Below are 18,101 nucleotides of genomic sequence, written 5' to 3' on the forward strand. Positions count from 1 at the left end.
GGAGCAGAAGGGGCGTCGTCACTGGTCCGAACAGGAGCCCTCGGGCCAGCAACGCAGAACCCCCCCACGGCCTCGCCGGGGGGAGAGGCTGTGTCAAATAATTGGGACCGGCCCAACATCAACCGGGCTTTCAGGGCGGACACCATGTTCCACCCCTTCCAAGGCAAGGGAGAAGCGGCTGCGAACACTGCTTCTGGGCTGGAGACGCTTCTGCAGGAAGAAAGGGTGGCTAGGTGATGTCGCCCAAGCAAAGGGCATGCATGTCATCGCTTCCCGTCACTAGAGGGACCGACCGGGAGAGCAATAAGCATCAACAACCCTGCCTGGGCTATTGCCATCACCACCGGCGCTAATAATGAATATCTTATCTAATACCTGTACCGCCATCCTCGTCCTTCTAAATTTGCATCTCCTGTAGGTTCTCAAGTATGAGGTCGGAGAAAGTTTCCAAAACGTCCGACTCGGGGCCCGCCTTGGCCTCGAAGATGCAGTCCAAAATCGTCTTGATGCCAATGCCCACCGAATCGGAGCCCGTCCGCTGCTGGATGTTATTGATGACTTGGTTGATGTCCCCCGAGTTGAACACCCTCGATTGCTGAAGCACGGTGCCGAGCTCCTGCACGTTGGAAACTGCCGGCACCGCAACCTTTTTGGCGAAATCCATGTCAATCTCAAGCATCTTCAGAACAGACGCCTTGGACGTGGTGACGAAGACGAGAAGCCGGTGTCCCTGTTTGAAATGTGAGACTATGGGGAATGCGATACGCACCTGCATCTTGTTGGACTCACCTTGGGCGGCTTCGAGACTATGAGCGTGGTCAAAGCCTCGAGCATCGTGTTGGAGAAGCGAGGGCCGATGGGGTTCCAGCCAATCAAGCGCTCAAAGTCATCTAGGATGAGGATACTGGCCGGCGACTTGTAGGCGTCTGCGAATGCTCTGTGCACAAACTCCTTCTTGGCGAAGTCATCCCTGAACCCAACGAGGTCGGCGGGTGTAACCATCTTGACAAAGGGGATTCCGGACTGCATGGCAATGTGGGCCGCCAGCGCCGTCTTCCCGGACGCCTTGGGCCCGTGGAATAGCACAGATGTGCTGAACTTGTTTGGGTCGTTCTTGATCATGTCGACAACGCGTGTCATCTCCTGGACAGAGTTGTTGACGTGAGCACTATAAGGTATGATGCCCAGTCGAACGGCCTCCTCCAGCTCCGCTTCCGAGACGCCATAGGCTGGGCGCACCTCTGTCAGCGCGTTCATGAAGTCGTCGCGGTTCACCTTCATGTTGGCAACGTCCTGTCTCACGGCAGCCAGCTGCCCGACCTCGCTGTGACGAGAGAATGCACATGAGGCGGCAGCCTTGACGACACCGTTGATCTCAGCACCCGAGTAGTTCTTGGTGAGACCTGCCAACTCTTCCAAGTTCACGTCCGGGTCGAGGAGGCCATTGGTCCGCATCTTTGACGTGTGGATTTTGAAAATCTCTAGTCGGCCAGGCTCGTCAGGCAGAGAAATTTCGATGTGCACCTCTAGACGCCCAGGCCGCATCAGGGCATCGTCGATCATGTCTTTCCGGTTCGTCATGCCGATGAGGAGGATGTTGTTGAGCTGATCAACACCATCCAGCTTGGAGAGGAGCTGGTTGACGACGCTGTCGCCGACGCCGGTGCCGCCTCCCGCACCCGACCCTCGCTGCTTGCAGACAGCATCGAGCTCATCGAAGATGATGATGTGGAGGCCGCTCTCGTCTCCTTTCTCTTTGTATTCCTTCTCGGCGTCTGCGAACAGCTTTCGAATGTTTTCTTCCGACTGGCCGACGTACTTGTTGAGGACTTCAGGTCCGTTGATGACTTTTGGTGGGCGTGCATTCAGCATTTGGCCAATCTGCCTGGCGATGAGCGTTTTGCCAGTGCCGGGAGGGCCGTACAGCAACATTCCCTTGACGTGAGGAATGCCCATCTTGGCGACCAGGCCGGGCGGGAAGACACGCGAGGCGAAGGCTCTGCGGAAGATGATGGAAAACTCCTTGTCGAGGCCGCCGATGCCCATGTCTTCAAACTTGAAATCAGGAGCCAGGATGGCGTTCGAGTTCGGCTTTGACATGGAGGGCTTCAAGTTGAAGTCGCCCTTGGCATCACGGTGCAAGAGCACTCGGGTCTGGTTCGTTAGAATGCCCCGGGCGTTGGACTCTCTGTAGACCTGCTTGCTCGAGTCCTCCGAGGCCATGGCGAGATCAACAAGGCCCACAGTCTTTACCGTAATCATGAGCGGGATGTTTCGAACATCCATCAGGACCTTTTGCCCGGGGGACAAGACTTGGTTCTGGTATGTGTCGATGAAGATCTTGGATAGTTCGTCTTCATCGTAGGGGACATCTGTCTTCTTGTTCGGCGAGGCAAAGCCGATTTCGAGGTCGAGCGAGCCGAGGTAGGCTTTGCTTCCCTGTGCGAAAGGATCGTATATCTCACCCGTGAACTGATCTCTCATGGTGATGCCGCACCAGCTCCGTTGAGGGTCGGACAGACTGATGCATCCGGGAGGGAAACCGGGAACGGGCTTGGCTGTGACGACGTATTCCCCCACCGGCTGGCCTCCCCGGAGCAGGATATACAAGTCGGAGCCGTCTCGACTGGGCGGGAAATCCTCGGGGGCAACGGCGCAGCTGCAGAGAGAGAGAGCAGGCATTAACATCTCGCCGTGGGTGCAGGCAGTTGCGTCTGGAACTCACAGGTTTCCGTAGATGAGTCTCGATTGAAGAGACCTGTCGGTGACCTTTTCGACCCTCAGCGTTACCTGGCGACCGCCGCCGGGTTGGGCCTTCTCCCCATATCGCGACATGCCCGGCGAGCGCGGCGCGCCGGCCTGGGGTGCGCCGTAGCCTTGGCCATGGCCGTCGTTGCCGTACGGACGCCCTTGACCCGGAGGCGGCGCGCGCGGGTTGCTTCCAGGCAGGCCGCCGAGGAACGGCATGCGGCCGGAGCCGCCTGGCGGAGGAGCCCTGGACATGATGGTCGCGAGGGTAGTGTGGCCCTAGCTGACGGCGTCCTGGTATACAAGTCGGCAAGGTTCGGTTACGCCGGATTGCGGGGGGCTTTTGGGGACCTCAAGGGGTCATAAAGGCCTGGGTAAGCAGGCAAAAATGAGAAAGTCTAAGGGGCATGCGTGGTTGAGGGAACTTGGAGCGATAAGAGGGAAACGGTAAGGACAGTTTGAAGCTTCAGGAGCTGACGAACGAGGGGCGATGATGACACTGGGTCTCGGGTGTGGTTTCGATTCCCTATGGGGCATAGTGCCATGCGGTCTCCCGCCCGCCAGTGCGACGCCCCACGCTGAGCCGCCAACTGGCGGGCGCGCCGGCGCCAGGCAGAGCAGTCCAGGCACTTCCTGCATTCGTTGTACATCTTAGACCTCGAGGGTGTTCGTCTTCACTCAGGCTAGGTCTCTCCCTTTGCAACACCAGCATTGTCACTCTCGATTTTTCCTTCGCATATCGACTCACCGACGAACAAGCCTTGGTCGTCAAGACTCGTGACCGTCCAGCCAACGCATGGCTTGTGGCAGGGCACATCATGCCTTTGTATGCCTCCCCCCCGGCCCTCTTTCCCCAACGCAAGCACTCACTGATGAAACGCAGACACCTTCTCGGCAAGAAGTCATGGAACGTGTACAATCCCCAAAACATCGCTCGCGTTCGCCGTGATGAGGCCGCAGCGAAACTCGCCGAGGAGGCCGAGGAGCAGCGCATGCAGGAGATTGATGCGCAGCGCCGCCTAGCCATCCTGCGAGGCGAAGAGCCGCCCGCTTACCCTGACGAAAACGAAGCAAACGCCATCTCCGAGTCGTCCCTCGTACGTGTAGCCGAGCCTGAACACCTCGAGACCAGGCGTCCGCGAAAACAGCGAAAGAGGTCCGGCGAAGACGACACCGACTTTGAACTACGACTGGCACGAGAGCGAAACGAAGCGCCCGCCACCGCCTTCGAGCAGTCCCGGAAGCCTACGAGCTCGGCACCCATCGTCGATCATGCCGGCCACATCGATCTCGTCGGCGATGAAAAGGCAAGAGCACATGCGGAGAAAAACGCAGATGCGGAAAAAGAGGCCCATGCAAAGCGCCGGGAGATCGAAGACCAGTATAGAATGCGCCTCGCCAACGCGGCTGGCAAGGGCGGAGTGAGCGAACCCTGGTATTCTCGGCTAGACCCTACTGCCATGGCAGTACCTCCCAAAGACGTCTGGGGCAACGAGGATCCAAGGCGCAAGGAACGACAGGCGCAGCGGTTGGTCGCTGACGACCCACTGGCCATCATGAAGCAGGCATCGGCCAAGATACAAACGCTGAAACAGCAGCGTAAAAAGATTGCGGCGGAACAAGAAGCCCAGTTTCGACAGGTCTGTAAGGAAGAGAAGCGTCAGGAAAAGGAGAAACGAAGGGAGGACCGCGAGAAGAGACACAGACGTCGATCAGGCTCACGCTCACGTTCTCGTTCGCCACGCCGAGAGTCGCACCGACATCGTCGAGACCACCGTGGCAATGAGCACGGGAACGACCATGAACGGAAGCGGCAACGAGATGAGCGGCACCGAGATGAAGACTACGCGCGACAAAGTTCACTTCGGGATCGTCACCATCGTGGCGGGGAGTACGGAAGCGACCATAAAGAGAAGAGGCACCGCGGCCACGAGCACGCGAACCGACATGGTTCTCGCTCCCCTGAGCACAGATTGCGACATCACAGACATGACTAACGATGAGATACCCAAGGCGTAAAGTACGCGCCAATGAATTGATCCGCACTTTGCTGTAATGACCCAAATACCTTGGTGTTCCCCCCCATATCAGCCGCGTCGTAAGGGTATCACTTTTCCGTCCAAGGCAGCTTTATCTCCACGGGCCGCATGTCCTTCTCTACCATGGCCACAACGGGGGCCGCGCCCAGTTTCGTCAGCGCCTCCTCCACCCTCTTATAGGTCGCCTCGCTCAACCCTTCCCTCCTGTCGCAGTAGACGTCCACGCCCTCCTTGGTGAAGAGCGTTGGCGCGAACCACGTCACGGCCCAGCGCTCGCGTGCGCCATCGGCGGCGGTCTCTTCGCCCCAGCCGAGCACCTCCCAGTGACTGCCGACGAAGAACAGCCAGCCCTTGCCGCGCCAGTCCCATCCGCGGGCGGCGTCCGCCTGCGTATCGACGCCCTGGACCGTCTTACGCACGGCTTGCTTATCCGTGGGCTCGTACTCGACGAGGTCGTCGACGCGCGGGCGGCCGTCGGCCTTGGGCGGCATGGGCCTGTAGCTGATGCGGACGTTGCGCGCGGAGCGCCACATGGATAGCGTCGAGTGCGTGACGGTCCACGTGCCGGTGAGCCACTCGACGGATGGCTCAGACGGCGTGGAGCCATCCGTGTCGCTGGCTGCGCCCGACGCATACTTGGATGGCAGCATGAGGGATATCGGGGCGAGGGGTGGCTCCATGGCGATATCTTGAGGTCGAGGGGGAGAGAAGCGCTCGCGCTGAACAATGGGTGGATAAGCTTGGGCCAAGAAGTCGGCCCTGGCGCTGCTGAAGACTCGAGAGGCTCCCGTGCGCGGTTGGCTGAGTGGTTCGTGTCGGTCGGGCGGGCGGGAGGCTATAGTAGGGAGTACGAAGTAGGTAAGATAGCCCTGACTCCGACCGAGATGGCGAACGCACGTGGGCGAGATCAGTGGCAGAGCAGTGTTTTTGTTCTGTCCAAAAGACGAAACAAAACAGCTATCACAGCACAGCACAGCACAGCACAGCACAGCACAGCACAGACAGCATGAAACTGGCCGTGCTTGTCCTACTGCGTGCCCGTCAGCTTTATAAACGGAGCTCTGGGGTTGTTACCTTAGTGTTGCGGCCGGAAGCTCCAGATGCCGAGCCTCTGCTACCTGTACCTACTACGGTACCTAAAGTACAGTACGTCATCCCTGCCAGGGCGGCCCCAGGGGGGGGGGGGGGGGGCGGCAGCCACTGAACCCCAGGCCACACCGTTCAATAACACTTTATAAGGTGCACGCGTTGAGTTTCGCCCATTAAGACTCGAGACTCGACATGGTCAATCTTCAATAAAGAAGACAACAGCCATAGTAACAATGCGATTGAGCCGGCCCCCACGTCATTGGCATTTGAGCCATGTAGGCCCTGCGCTCCGTGCATGCGCGCCATGGCCAGAGCACCGCGCCCACGAGTTTTTCGAAACGTTTGTGCCTGCAGAACATGTTGCCGAACCCGAACGGTTGAGTAACACTTACATGAGCCATCACCGCTCTCGTCCTTCAAGCCGCCTATAGTTTCACCACGTGCCTTCGCAACTTGTAGAGACAGGATAGGATAGCAGAGGCAAGTCTCTGAAGGGCTCCCAGTCGGTTCATTGGAAGAGAAAAGAGGGAACGATTTTTTTTTTTAAAAAAAAAGGTATAAAGGAAGACGACTCTTCCCAAAGTTTTTGTGTCCCGTAGCTACTTCGTAGTAGCAGCAGCACAACGCTTGAGTGAAGAAGAAGAGGCTCGAAGCATCAACACCCAGCACGTCAACTCTCGCCAACCGTCCACGTCAACCATGTGCGGCCCCATTGATCTCACAGACTCTGACACGTCCGACGGCGAGTACCATTCGGACGACGAGGCAAGTCACCACGCATGCCATGAGACCACGTCGTCGGACCCAAAACTTACCTGGGCCTCCTCCAGCTGGATTCCGCGTGGGCCATGGATGGGTCTTGGGGCCATTGGCCGGGGGTGAGTTCCAACCCATCCATCAGCATCATACCGGCGAGGTCCTGTTGCTCAGACGTGCGATGCAGACTTGCGAAAAGGAGAGCAAGACGTGCACCTTCAAGGTCAAACATGGCGCGTGGGGGGATACGAATTGGGTGCTCGGGCACTACGCCGGTCCACCGCCCAAAAAGGCCAGGATCAGGTCCAACTTTTACGTGAAGACGTACGGCTGCACGCGCGGATACGGCGTAAGTGGAACTACTATCACTACTTTCACTTCCAAGCAAGGCTGGCTTTGGAGCTACTGTCAGCTAACAGCGGGCGATTCCCCGTGTACTTTAGTGTCGGAGAGATGGCGACTGGTGCTGGCTGAGTCCGGTTCGAAATAGGGTCAACTGTCGCTACGAACCGTCGCAACGTTATCTACCACCGAGACCACGGAACTGAGAGTCTTGGTGCCAAGAGCTGGGAAAGAGCACCCATGAGTATACTGTACCTTGAGAGGCCCCTTGCAAAGTCGATGTTATACCACAAAAGCCGAAAAATCAAGAGTTTTTTTAAAAAAAAAAAAAAAAAAAAATTCCATGGCCAAAAAAAAAATCGTAATTCTCTTGTCCCAACATGGCCACGGCCACCTTGACGTGCGTGATTGCTGCTTCGCTTGGGAAGCTGCTCACCACTGGTTGAATGAGCCACCTCCCCCGCCACACAACATGAGAACACACAGAGACACACACACACACACACACACACACACACCAAACCAACACTGCCAAACGAAGGAATGATTTGGCCCCCCCCCCCCCGGCGCCAGCGTCATGTGCCTGACCTGGCCTGGGGTACGTTCCTATTAGTACTACCTAGTAGTAGTGACCACGCCGCCGAGCGCCCACTCAGTGGAATCAGTGAAGATCGATGGATCGGCGGCCGAATCCCACCAGGCCCGCACGCCGAAATCGACCACCACACCCTCTTCTAGCACGATTCTTCCTCCCTTGATTGACAAAGAAGAAGCCCTTTTTTCTTCGCGTGCAAGTGCACCACCACCACCACCACCACCATCCATCCATCCATCCATCCGTCCACTACCACTACACCATCTTGACGGCCTTTTGGCTCCCCTCCCGCGCCGCGCTATTCCCCTCACCGCATTTTCGCTCCTCGGAATCGCCGCGACACGTCGTTTGTTGTCCTGCGTTTTCTTCGCCTCCCTTTTTTTTTCCTTCCCCTTCTTCCCTTGCTCCGCGGAGGGCCTCCCCCCCCCCTTCTCCCCCTCTCTCGACCCGACGCCCGCTCGACACGAACACGGCCGCACCCAGTTTGCGCGCTGCATTTCCCGCACGGCCGTCGCATCTCTCCGCCCCCCCTTCCGGGCGCGTTGTTGCTTATCGTCGGCGGGCGAGACATGGATCCGGCCGCGGGCGACGGCGATGACGCCAACGACGCCGCCGCCGCCGCCATGGCCCAGATGATGGGCTTCTCGGCCTTTGGCGCGCAGGACCGCCCGCAGAAGAAGCGCCGCTACAACCCCCTCGCCGACGCCGCCACAGAGCAGCAGCACTTATCGAAGCAGCAGCATCATCTTCATCACCATCACCACCACCGTCGTCAAGGGAATTCTCACGGCGCCGCGTCCTCGACGGGGTCGAACGCGACGCCGCTCGGGGCGACGAAGCGCGATGCAGGAGGCGCCACGGCGTCCGTGCGCCCATCTGCCGCGACGAACACGGACGAGATCTCGCTGGAGGATGAAAATGACGAGGTCGAGCCCGCCATAGCCGCCGCCGCCGCCGCCGCCGACGACGACGACGACGACGTCGCAGAATCAGCGGCAGCTGCCGAAAGCAGCACGACCACCATCGCCTCGTTACCTCGTCCAGCTGGGTTGCCGGAACGACCAGCGCCCGGCGTGGGCTTCGTCGGCATGCCCCCGCGCCGCCGCGGACACGGCGAGCCGCAAGACCACCATCACATCCGCGACAGGGGCCCCTCGAGCGGGAAACCTTGGTACGAGGACTACTACGACCCATCGTCCAACGAGAATCCCTGGGAGCGCCTCGAATCTTCCATGGGCCTGTTGCCGAGAGGCTCGTGGTTGGCGCGCGGGCATCGGCAACATGCGACCACCCCGCCCGCTCAAACTTGAGCTCACCGAGGTCGCAGCATCAGCATCATCACAGAATATGACAACGCTATTCCAGGCGCGACTGCCCGCTCTGGCGATGGGGAAGACGCCGACGCGTCGCACCGACCCCTTGTGTCGTGTACGAGGAGATACCTAGGTATCCCGAGCCTTGTCCAGACCTCGGCTAAGGCTAAACCCAATACCTTTTTGGGCCCGGTCACGTGACCACTCCAACGACTTACACGGGATGCCCAAGACCTCGAGCCCTCGTCGTCGGCACCAAAGGCTCACATCACATGATCTGGCACATCCCGGAGACTGCCATCAGGGGGGCACACGCCTCCCTGCTCGCTACCGCCATGCCGGGTCACCTTTCACGCCGGGGTGGCTCCTTGGCCTACTGCACGGGCGTTGGCAGAGAGCTGGATTCGGCTACGGAAGGAGGGCCTCGGCCCTCGGTCTTGCTGGGCACTGTCGAAGCCCTGGAACGTCTGGCTCTGACACATCAAGTAGCGCCTTGTTGTTACTGCCAGGTCGCCTTGTCACGTCCAAAGAAGCAACAATTCGTCGCAATAGGAGATGTACCTACGGGTCCCCAACTTTTCCTCTTCACTTGCTACACGGTGTGCCCGTCTCTCCACCGATTCCGGTCCTTACATGGTACCTTGCAGAAAGACATTCATCGTCCCACCCCGCCTCGGCTCTGCCTCTCGGCCGAATAGGGCCCCTGCTCGCGGGGCGAGGGCACCAGACAGCTGGCTCGGCCAATAGCTCAGGCTACCCAAGATGTGAGGAACGAGGCGTGGTGTGCCCGTTTTGCTTCCCCAGATCGTCCCAGTTCATCCAATCATAAGTCTCATCGTCTCGTGAAACGGCCGCATCCGACTTCCCCCACACCCCTTGGCCGGCGGCCACGAAACCTTGCCAGTGGAGAGCCAGCGCTTAATTGCCGCCGCCGCCCACCCGGCAGCAGGGGCCGATAAAGCAGCAAGGGATCTCGCGCCTAGCACGATGCAAGATTGCCGCCAGCCGCAGCTTATTTCAACGTCAGTCCGTGTCAAATAACGCACTCGCGCACCGGCCAGGTTAGAGTTTCGCTTCCTGGGGGGGCCGGAAAATGGAAGAAGAATCGTAAATCGCTGATATCAGGCGGCCGTCCATTTTTGTCGTAATCGCTAGTAAAACATCCGGAATTCGCTTTTTCTGGCGCTCTTGGTATACATAGCAAGGCAGAAAAGCGTCCGCTGAAAGGGTGCGGAAGCTGCCATAAATTCGTCGCGCATGTCCAACTGCTCGCCGTTGTTCAATACTCGGGAGACGGGTATCGCGCGCGAGCCTTGCTGTACTCCTTGGGGTGCTTGCGCGAGGCCTTTGATTGGAGCGAGCTGTGCGAGACATTCGAGCGTCAGTCGCGGCGTCCTTTGCGTCATTGGCCCACGGGATTTTACGTCTTGTTTTCCCTGGGGGGGCGCCGGGCGGACGGGAAGGGCAGGACTCACGAGACTTTCTTCTGTGTCCACTCCAGATCCCCGCGCACCTCGCGGGCATCGCGCATGCCCTCCTGAAAACGCTCGCGCGTCCTCGCAAGGCGGGCCTGTGCCTGCTTCTGCAGCTCGACGAGTTCGCGGTGCTTGGCGTTGAGTTTTCCGGAACTGCGGGATCGCCATGCGTTAGCCATTTTTTTTTTTTAATTTTGTTTTGCTGCTCCCTTTTCCTTGGGGAGGGGGGTGGTGGTGGACTGGATGGTTCGCGCGCATCATAGAGGCTGACAAGACGCCGCCTGCGCGCGCGGGATTGCGGCGGGCCTGCGCCAGCCAAGCCAAGCCAGTGCAGTGCGCGCGAACGCTCCCCCCTCCACACGCACACACAGAGCAGCGGGCAAACGGGCGCAACTTACGACTGCGCTTGGACCGCCATGCTGCGGTCCAAGGGAATGGGGTTAAACGAGTTGGCGAAGCGCTCCTGCATGTACTCCTGGAAGTCGACACCGCTAGCAGAGCCGGCGCTGTCGTAGTCGCCGCTAGAGCTTCCGATGTAGCTGGCGGTAGTGGCAGAGTAGCCGCTGTTGCTGTACGACGGCACCCCAGAGGCCGAGCTGATGGAGTCGTCGCATTCCGGCGGCGAGATGGAGTACTGGCTGTAAGTGGGGTACTGGTTCCCCTTGGAGGGGACCGCCATGGGCATGGAGTAGGAAATGGTCGAGTAAGGGCCAGACATGTTGATCTGATGTAAGCGTCACGGCGCCGGGCGAGCTTGGTGTGAGATGATGATGGTAGATGAGACTGCAGCCGAGGGACAAAAAGGCAAGCGTTGTAAGGCGTGTGTGGCGGTGATGCTTGAGAAGCGGTATGGACGGGGTCAAGACAATGTCTGGGTTGGCACCTTGGTATGAGAACTTGGGATCATGAAGAGTCTCTGGGAGAGAGAAAGAAATAAAAGAAGAAGAAGAGAAAATTGATTCATCTTGGTCTCGAGGAGCCCTTTTATACTTTTCCAGCAACCCTCCTCAAGCCGATATGCTCATACCGAAGGGATAACATAACCCGTCTCTATTCGCCGAGGCCGTGGACGACGACCCCGCCCAGACAAGGACGGGGAAAGACGATATGATGACACTCTGAGAGGCGGACGAGATGATCATGGCGGCTTGCATGGGGTGGGCCAGCGAGAGTAACACGGAGGCGGCGGCGGTGGTGGTGGTGGAGTAAGAGGACCCCCTGGAGGCTCTTGGGGCTCGTGGAGGCCGGCCGAGCCAACGAGGACAGGAGGCCGGATGCAAATGGATTCACGGATTCATGGAATAAGCCGCCAAGGGGGTAGGGTGGGAGTAGAAGGGGGCCGTGGCCAACGTGGAAGTGAAATGTGCGCTTGCAGAGGCGAGAAAGAGAGCTGGGCGTGGGATAACACCGTCGTCCACATTCACTCAAGAGCCAATGCACATGCCGAGCAAGAGACGAGACCACCCAGCATCAGAAAAAAAGGATGAGTGGAGACTCGTGGGAAAGTGAAAAGGCCCAGCCGCGAAACGGCCTTGGGTTACAGGGTGGGCAAGCAAGGGCCCAGAAGGTCGGTGCTAGGCCGGGTGAGAACGATGACGGAACGTGCATCCTGGAGGGGATACACCTTGGAGACGCATGCCCGGCCAAAGCAAAAGGCGTGGTGGAATTGGCTGGGACCCGTGGCGGGCGCAGGGCAAATCGCCGCCGCCGCCGACTACCAGAGCGTGGTGGCTGCACTAGCCATCTGGCTCAGTCCCCATGCCAGCCAGGCAGGGAAGCACCATGGAACCGAAAAGGCGGAGAGCGAGCAGCAACGACAGCATCCCACGCTAGGTGCCCAATATGTGGTCCCAGCGGCGGAGGCGGCGAACGTCAGCGCAAGAGGCACGCCGTGTGTGTTGGACGGGCCTGTTCTGGGGCGAGGCGCTGCAACTGGCTCGGCTGGCCAAGGATATTCGGAGTCAGATGGAGCATCTGGCCTCGGCATTGGCGACGCAGCGGCGGCGGCGGCGTGTGCGCGCGTGGTGCAAGCGAGCGAGCAGCGTGCGTGTAAGTCAAACAGCAGCGCAACCTTGGCACGTTGGAACACAAAGGGCCAGGCAAGGCGACGGCAGTTTGCCGGAATGGGCCATCTGGGGGAGGGGCTGGGTGATTTGCTGCTGGGCGAGTGAGTGTGTGTGTGTCTCTCTCTCTCGCCCACTCTCCCACACTTTCTCCCCCTCTCTCTTTTGTTTGTGTGCGTGTGTGCGCGAAAGTGTGAGAGTGTGAGTGCGTGTGCGCGGTGGGTGTGTCGGTAACGTGTACTTCGTAGGTGCGGTAACTATGGATGGATGGGTGTCTGGATGAATGGTGGATCGAGGCGTGGCCCTCTGGAACAACAAGCGCCGCTAACAGCCAGACGTGGGAAGCGCAAAAGCAGCATTGGAATTCTCTCCTGTGCCTGTCAGGGCCATGGCAGCCGGCTGGGGCGCGGGGGGGCGCGAGAGAGAGGGGGGAGGCGCACCGAAAGGCACAGCACTGCGGCACTAAAGTTCCAATTCGGAGGCACCAGGCCGACGGACGGCATGGGGGGCGGGCGGACGGGACGGGCGGACAGACGTCAGGTCAGGCAGTCGTGCATCGAGGCAGTGGAGGTCGGGCAACGCCGCCGCCAGCGAGGTGGTGATGCGTTGTCAAGACGCCTGCCAAACGATGGCCCGGGTTGGGAGGGACGGAATTGAAGTTGAGAGTTTGCGGCGCGGCGGGTCTTTTCCACTGCAAACAAATAGGAATGGATGGCGCCTACTGATGAATTGCCTGACATCCGTGGGCGGCAAGTGCTGCTCCGTTGGTCCGTCTGTCTGTCACAGGGATCCCATTTCCACTGCTACAAAGCAAGTACCGTGGTGATACCTAAGGTGATATACTAAACGAATACATGACGTTTCCCGATACCTACTTCGGCATCTTCTCTACACGAAATAGCTCGTACTGTCTAGCTAGTGGTCTACGCCTAGATTTAACGTACGTGTACTTGGCTGTTGGTTGAAAGGTACTCGCTCATGTACTTGGAACAGTACTCCGGGTCGCAACGCTCGTTCGTTCCTGCCGCCCGAGTCCCGACTGGCGCACCCCTCTCGTCTTGACGGGACGTGTCTCCTGCCCAATTCCTCGCCGCCTCATTGGGGGGAGCAGCCTGGCCTCAACAGAGTCAAGAGGTGCAACGAACGGCGAAACTTAGCCCGACCCAACGCCTGCGGCCCTTTTCGCGACGGTCTATTGGCCACCAAGGCCACGGAGCCCGTCATCGGCGCGCGACATGGATGGCGGCGACGGACGATGGATTCCCCAGCAAGTCACTCATGTCCCCGTAGCACCTACTCACTCATTACTCAAAGCGAACCGGTGCTTGCACTTATTAGTTTTTTGCCCCTCCCCCGCCATCCAAGACCGGCGCTCCGTCATCGCCGCGGGCGTCAGCCGTCGCCCACGCAGGCCAGGCCGGCCTGCTCGCCGGACACCCGATGCCACAGCCTGCGACACGCCCCCGGAGCTGCGCCGTCCTCCGGGCCACAGCTGCTACCCCTGCCGCGGCGTGATTGCTTGACGAGACGAACAAAGACGACGCGTTGGAAACACAGCATATGCATGGGACTCCACGATGTCTCGCGCCGTGCCGCTGTGGAGCCGTGAGCAGGTACAGAAGCACAGAATTCGAATCTACCGGGCGAGAAAGCCAGACGACACCCTTTCATCGGGGCACCATCATGGCACGTCGTCCCACAGGGCGTTTGCGTTGGTGGTGGTGGCCGTGGGAGTGGGAGTGCCACCACCTGCTGGCAATGTCAGTAGTATGTCAGGTCGGCCAAGTCAGCAAGTGGCGATCCGTCAATGGGCGGCAGCTCCAGACCTAATCCATCTGCTAGATGTTACGCCGTCCATCGCACCACTGCCTCAGCTCCTGCACCATCCGCTCCGGTGGTAGCCCGCTCGGCACCCTAACGTAGCGGCGCGGCTCCCCCTTCACGTCCGCAGAGCGAGATGCCTCTCGAGGGAATTTCCATTTTGATCCGTCGGAAGGGGAGGGGGGGGCACTCCAGTTCAGCGTGCGTCCATTGGGGGGTGACGGCCGTCGCACGCTCTCTCTCGCCCGCGGCGATGGGTTACATCCAAGAGAGCGTCCCTTTGGCCACCAGAGGCGATTCCCGCCGTGCAGATTGTACAGCTGGCACTTCGAGATTGTGCTACTCCTGCAGTCCCCTGCCGAGTGGACTGACTTTGGTGAATTGGGTGAGTGGGTGGCTGGAGAGTACGACGACCAGTCCGTGGGCGAGCTTTCATCGGCACACCACCACCTAAAAGCCTGCGGCTCGCGCCAACCCGTCTGGCGCGCGCTGTCCGCGCCGCCATTCGCGCCGAGAGGACCATTCTTCTCAGAGGCTCAAATAATAATTTTTTCTTCTCAGTCGCAGCTTTTCTTCCGCCCCAGGGCAAGGCGCCACGTCTGCGTCCCCCACCCTCCTTGTTCACGGCTTGGCCGTGCAGGACCCAGCGCCGCAGGAATCGGACATGATGCGACCATGCACACGCCTCCCCCCGGACCTCGCGACGACAACGCATACCTGTACATCAAGCTGCCTGCAGCCCGTCATGTTCGAGGACGTACGGCAGGAGGCGAAAAGGCCAGCATGTACGAAGTACATATGTAATGTACGACACATGTAATGTGGGCCCTGAAGAACGCCTGCACGAGCGTTGATGATGGGGCACGATCTTATAGGATGGCCATGGCTGGCGGGGGGGCCCAGGCAGAAACGTGGCCCATGCAACCGCTGTATTCCCCGAACCTGCCGCGGCGGCTCTCGAACGCGCAAGGGAGCGGAGTGGCCAGGAGCAGAGTTGTGCGCCCAGCCATCATCGTGCCATGGTCAGGGGCACTTGATGGGGCCTGCCCGGCATGTTGTCTCTCTGTGAAGCTTGGTGTTTTCGAACCTCAGTGCATCCCCCGCATCCAGGGCTCGCCAGTGTCCTTGCGACCTCGAACGTCGGATGCGGGCCCATGGACGGCTGCAGGCTGTCAGACATGTGCTACCGGCGAGCACAGCATGGGCTGAATCGCAGACGATGCGGGTCACTGCAGGCGCGGCTGCGAGCTGATATAAATGTGTCCATTATCATGCGCGCATGGGTGTTACACGACGCGGCCTTTTTTCACCGCCAAGGGATGACGAGCCATTCCGGCGAGCCCTCATCGGCGCCGACCCAGTGACGACGAAGAGTAAGTCTACCTATCTACTTAGTGCTCAGTATCATCTCAATGACCGAACCGTCCCATTGGCGCGACCATCTTCATCTCGTGGCCGTGCAACTCCAAACCATCCTCACTCACACTTCTTGCATGTTCCATTTCACAAGTCTCAGCGTAATGGGTAAGAAACGGAGAAATCCGAAACCCGCAACCCGTCCAACCTTTGCAAACGCCAACGATGCATAACCGTTTCGTCTTCCGTCATGAGTGGAGTGACACCAAGATCCATCGACGGGTCTAAAGAGTCTAGGAGAAGAGCTTGAGGAAGCCCCAGATGCCGATACCGCTGAGGACGGGAATCGTCAGGTTGTCATCCCAGCCGAATATGTCGATGACCTCGCTGGTAGAGGCGACGAAGCCGGACCACAGACCCATGACACCGAGTGCCAGGGGGCCAGTCAGGGTGGCTGCGGCCTTGGAGATGCCGAGCGCATTCGTTACGGAGCTCGGCAGGGACAAGGCGCCCTTGAACATGAAGCCCTCGTCGCCAGGCATGGGCCCAATTGTGGGAACCAGCCAGCCGTAGAAGAAGTAGGACGTCGCCACTCCGACGACGAAGGCGGCCAGGGAGCCGGCCAAAGACTTGCCGCGCCGGAGACGGGGGGTGTACCGACCCCAGAGGCGGCCAAACGTGCTGGCAGCGGTGTCACACCAGCTAAGGAGCAGCACGCTCATGACACCCACGTCTTTGGGAAAGAAGTAGAGGACAATCCAAGCGCCCAGGAGGTAGAAGATGACGCCGTTCCAGCCCGAGTATTCGCTCTCGCGCATCAGGGCACCAAGCATCTTTACGTAGAGCCGGTTGACAGACTCATACCGGTGGCGCAGCCAGTCCGTGGTGGCGATGGGGATCAGGGCTCCCATCAGATAAGGCGGCACGGAGCTCGTCTGCGTGCCCGTGGTGTATAACCAAACGACGAAAAAGCCAATGGAGACGTGTAAGATCTTGCGCGGGACCTCGTGCTTATGCACAAATGTTCTCCAGTGCCGGTGAATCGGGATCAGTCCGAGAGGGCTGGGGCTACGGCTGAAGTCGCGCCAACTCCATCCCGAGGGCGCGGCAGGTTGAGGGGGAGCGAGATGACCGTTGGAGGTCCCCAACTTCCCGTTCCCGGCGGCCGGGCTCGTGGCCTTTGTCTTTGTCTTGGTCGCCTGATTCGAGTTGCTGGGCGTCATGCGAGCGATCTTACGCCCGTCGATGGGCGAGCGGCTCCTCGTTCGGGACCTGCGCAGGCCGGGAACATCGTCTTGCCCGAACTCGTCCTCGGCGCCGTCCTCGTCGAGGGTGTGCGGCGTCGAGACCCTCTTCCTGGCGGCGGAACGGGTTGTGGGACCGAAGTACTCGGCGGCGTCGAGCTCCGAAGGCGTCGGGCTGGGCGAAATGACGCGCGGCGTCTCGGGAACGGCGGACCTACGGCGCTGGGACATGGTGATGAAGGAGACAGGGGGCAGCGCGGGGCAGCGGACGACGCCGGCGAGGACGCGGCGGTTGGAGTCAAAGGCCGACGGCCAGAAGACGGGGGCGGCGGAGTGGAGATGGGCGTCGCGGCGCGAAAGACGCGCCGTCGTCGTCGTCGTTGTGTGGTCGCAGTCGTCGTCGCAGTGTTCGTCGCGCGGGTCGTCGAAGAGGGCGAAGAGGCCCCGACTCTGGCTACGGGGCGTCGAGGGGCGGTGGCGGACGACTGTGGCGGCTGTCGAATCCAGGATGATGGTGTTGGGCGTTGATGCAGCAGAGGGCGACGTTACCCTCGCGGCATGGCGGACGGGGCGAGAAGAGCTCCGAGGTGCGACGCCGGGGGGAGAAGCACATTACAAGCGAGGAGGGAGGAGAGGGGAGAGGAGGAAGAGTGCGCGAGAGAGGAACGCGGCGCGCCAGTGATGATAATGTGTGATGGGGGAGATTGGAGGTCGGGAGGCGGGATGACGGAGAGACCGGGGGGGGGGGGGGGCTCGAGAATTTTTGCCAGACTCCCAACGCCGGCCGACCAGCAGACTCATGGCCCTCACTCCACTGCCAGGTGAGCGCGAACGGCGCAGGTCAGCCCGGCGCAGTCCACTAAAACAACTACGGCCTGGGGGGGAATCCCGGCCCGTCATTGGACCCTAGAACGGGAACTGTGCTGGGGCTGTCCCGGTCGTGGGCCTACCTGAACCCCCCCAAGTGCCCGCCCGCCTGCGTCGTCGCTCGTGTCATGCTGGCAAAGCTTGAACGGCTCGCAGGTTCGCAGGCATGTGACAACCCAGGAATTGACCGCCGAAAGTCCCGAGTGCGCCGACAGCCGGGGGACAGTCTCAGCCTCTATGATGTGCCCTGCGGTGTTGGTCCCTCCCTGAAAGGCCCAAAACTCTGTTCGCTCTGTCGCCGCTCACGTGTGCCCCTCAACCTTGGGTTCCTAACCTTGGGTAGGTCGTTGCATCGGCAGACACGACTGCTCACGCGAGCGTCGTCCTGTTTGG

At 60.0% G+C, this 18,101-nt stretch overlaps 6 protein-coding genes across 6 annotated transcripts; 2 read left to right on the top strand and 4 right to left on the bottom strand.

The window, feature by feature from the left end:
* Nucleotides 1-213: 213 nt before the first annotated feature.
* On the bottom strand, nt 214-3,210 carry SEC18 (Vesicle-fusing ATPase). The gene is made up of 3 exons (XM_047987382.1): nt 2,726-3,210; nt 790-2,659; nt 214-730 (listed from the first exon to the last, which is right to left on the bottom strand). Exons 1-3 carry the CDS (start codon nt 3,001-3,003, stop codon nt 398-400), a joined length of 2,481 nt encoding a protein of 826 aa, XP_047843367.1. The 5' UTR covers nt 3,004-3,210; the 3' UTR covers nt 214-397.
* Nucleotides 3,211-3,388: 178 nt separating this feature from the next.
* JDV02_006031 (uncharacterized protein) lies at nt 3,389-4,914 on the top strand. Its single transcript, XM_047987383.1, has 2 exons — nt 3,389-3,574; nt 3,632-4,914. The coding sequence occupies exons 1-2, from the start codon at nt 3,567-3,569 to the stop codon at nt 4,743-4,745; spliced, it is 1,122 nt and encodes a 373-aa protein (XP_047843368.1). The 5' UTR covers nt 3,389-3,566; the 3' UTR covers nt 4,746-4,914.
* On the bottom strand, nt 4,756-5,784 carry JDV02_006032 (uncharacterized protein). The gene has a single exon (XM_047987384.1). It carries the CDS (start codon nt 5,465-5,467, stop codon nt 4,856-4,858), a length of 612 nt encoding a protein of 203 aa, XP_047843369.1. The 5' UTR covers nt 5,468-5,784; the 3' UTR covers nt 4,756-4,855.
* A 2,354-nt stretch (nt 5,785-8,138) lies between these two features.
* On the top strand, nt 8,139-8,879 carry JDV02_006033 (uncharacterized protein; the record flags this gene model as incomplete). Its single annotated transcript, XM_047987385.1, has 1 exon — nt 8,139-8,879. The coding sequence occupies one exon, from the start codon at nt 8,139-8,141 to the stop codon at nt 8,877-8,879; it is 741 nt and encodes a 246-aa protein (XP_047843370.1).
* A 1,282-nt stretch (nt 8,880-10,161) lies between these two features.
* JDV02_006034 (uncharacterized protein) lies at nt 10,162-11,075 on the bottom strand (the record flags this gene model as incomplete). The annotated part of the gene is made up of 3 exons (XM_047987386.1): nt 10,162-10,243; nt 10,358-10,510; nt 10,756-11,075. 3 exons carry the CDS (start codon nt 11,073-11,075, stop codon nt 10,162-10,164), a joined length of 555 nt encoding a protein of 184 aa, XP_047843371.1.
* Nucleotides 11,076-15,463: 4,388 nt separating this feature from the next.
* DGK1 (Diacylglycerol kinase (CTP)) lies at nt 15,464-17,527 on the bottom strand. The gene has a single exon (XM_047987387.1). It carries the CDS (start codon nt 17,070-17,072, stop codon nt 15,891-15,893), a length of 1,182 nt encoding a protein of 393 aa, XP_047843372.1. The 5' UTR covers nt 17,073-17,527; the 3' UTR covers nt 15,464-15,890.
* Between the last annotated feature and the right edge of the window lie 574 nt (nt 17,528-18,101).

This window comes from Purpureocillium takamizusanense, chromosome 5, assembly GCF_022605165.1.
Source record: "Purpureocillium takamizusanense chromosome 5, complete sequence".
Classification (NCBI taxonomy): Eukaryota; Fungi; Ascomycota; class Sordariomycetes; order Hypocreales; family Ophiocordycipitaceae; genus Purpureocillium; species Purpureocillium takamizusanense.